General features: G+C 60.3%; 1 protein-coding gene across 1 annotated transcript in view; it reads left to right on the top strand.

Moving 5' to 3' along the window:
- The first annotated feature begins 79 nt into the window (after positions 1–79).
- The window catches only part of PSMB4 (proteasome 20S subunit beta 4), a 2,102-nt gene continuing 285 nt past the window's right edge, over positions 80–1,896 (top strand). The window contains exons 1-5 of the mRNA XM_009643611.2: positions 80–299; positions 675–821; positions 1,001–1,082; positions 1,183–1,299; positions 1,790–1,878. Coding sequence (XP_009641906.2) covers positions 100–299; positions 675–821; positions 1,001–1,082; positions 1,183–1,299; positions 1,790–1,878 — 635 coding nt within the window. The 5' untranslated portion in view covers positions 80–99. The remainder of the gene's footprint in view (positions 300–674; positions 822–1,000; positions 1,083–1,182; positions 1,300–1,789; positions 1,879–1,896) is intronic.

Genomic DNA, 1,896 nt, shown 5'->3' on the forward strand with positions numbered 1-1,896 from the left:
ACGGGGCTGGGGAGGGGAGGGCAGGGGCCCGGGGCCTCTCCCTGAGGGCTAAGGGGGGGAGTCCGGGGCCCCGCTGACGTTTGGGTCTTCAGGACGCCGATGGTGACGGGCACCTCGGTGCTGGGGGTGAAGTTCGACGGGGGAGTGATCATCGCTGCAGACATGATGGGCTCCTACGGCTCCCTCGCCCGCTTCCGCGGCATCTCCAGGCTCCTGAAGGTGAACGACACCACCATGCTGGGGGCGTCCGGCGACTACGCCGACTTCCAGTACCTCAAGCAGATCATCGACCAGATGGTGTAAGTTCTCCCGCCCTGGGCTGCCCCGGCCCTTGCGGCTCTGGCTCAGGCCAGCCCTGGCCGTGCTGTGGCTCCTGCTGTGCTGCTCCCTTTTCCCTTTCCTCAGAGGACTGAAATGTAATTAAAGGCGTTCGCTGAGCAGGGACAAACTGGAGCTGAAGTCCCCCTTGTCCCTGGACAATCCCTTTGGTACAAGCGTCTTTTCCAAACGCTCTGCCGAGCCACTGTCAGTCGTTCTGCGTGGCCTTTGGCTGATTCAGCCTCTTGCAAGGTCTCATTTCAAGCAGCCTGTGGGGAGCAGGAGCCGGGCTGCTGCCCTCTTATCTGGGCGGTTTCCAGCTTCCCTCATCTGGGTGAAATTTCTACCTAAATTAGAATCGACGAGGAGCTGTTGGGAGATGGTCACAGTTACAGCCCGAAAGCCATCCACTCCTGGCTGACAAGAGTCATGTACAACCGGAGGTCCAAGATAAATCCGCTCTGGAACACCGTTGTCATCGGAGGCTACTACAACGGCGAGAGGTGAGCGAGGGCGAGCACCGTGGAGCGTGTGATGGCCACTGTGCTCCCTCCCTGGGGCTGCTTCTCGTGGCATGGGATTCGGGGAGGCCTCTGGCTGGGTGTAACCACTCAGAAGCCGAGTCCCTCCCCGCCGCAGCCCTGCCTGCACGGCCGCTGCGCTCACAGATCTCTCCCTTCAGCTTCCTAGGTTACGTGGACATGCTCGGCGTGGCCTACGAAGCCCCTACGCTTGCTACGGGTTATGGAGCGTACCTCGCTCAGGTGAGCGTTCGCGGGGAGGTCACTCTTGCTCAGCTGCTAAAGCAACCTCAGCGCTGGGTGACTGAGCCGTCGAGCTGCTGGATTTTATTTCTTTCTCCAGCCATTGATGAGAGAAGTCTTGGAGAAGAAGCCTAGCCTGACGAAGGAGGAGGCCCGTGACCTGATTGACCGCTGCATGAAAATTCTGTATTACAGGGACGCTCGGTCGTTCAACAGGGTAAGTGCCCGGCTTGGGCGTCCCTTGACTGCAGAGCTGGTGTGCCGCTGCGGGCCAGCGTTCCGAGCTTCCCCCTGGGCCATCTGCTGTCTCTGATCTCAGGGAACCTCGCAGTAACGCCCGAGTTGGCGGAGGGGGGGCATACAAAGGGATCCTCTTGGCAAAGCTGTCCTGCAGCCTTGGAAGAGCTGAGTGACTGCGTGATGCTCTTCTCGGGCGTTTTCTTGGATCTGGTGATTCCTCTCCCGCCACGGCAGCTGTAGCATCCAGAGGCCGCAACCTTTGAGCTTCGGGAGTGTTCCAGTTATTACTACCGTCAGCTGGCCCACTAAGGGAAAAGAAAAGCGTTACGGAACGCAAAGCCCCCTATAGAACCAACTCGTTTAAAGGACGGCTCTTATCGCCACCTCGGAGCGTTCCCAGGGCCCCTCTGACACCCGCGGGCGGAGGTCGGGCTTTGCTGAGGACCGCCCCTGTTTTCTCTCCTCAGTACGAAGTAGCCATCGCAACGGAGAAGGGCGTGGAGGTGGAGGGACCCCTGACCCTGGAAGCCAACTGGGACATCGCACACCTCGTCAGGTAACGCCCAGGGAGCGC

Source organism: Egretta garzetta, unplaced genomic scaffold, assembly GCF_000687185.1.
Source record: "Egretta garzetta isolate BGI_Z169 unplaced genomic scaffold, ASM68718v1 scaffold668, whole genome shotgun sequence".
Taxonomy (NCBI): domain Eukaryota; kingdom Metazoa; phylum Chordata; class Aves; order Pelecaniformes; family Ardeidae; genus Egretta; species Egretta garzetta.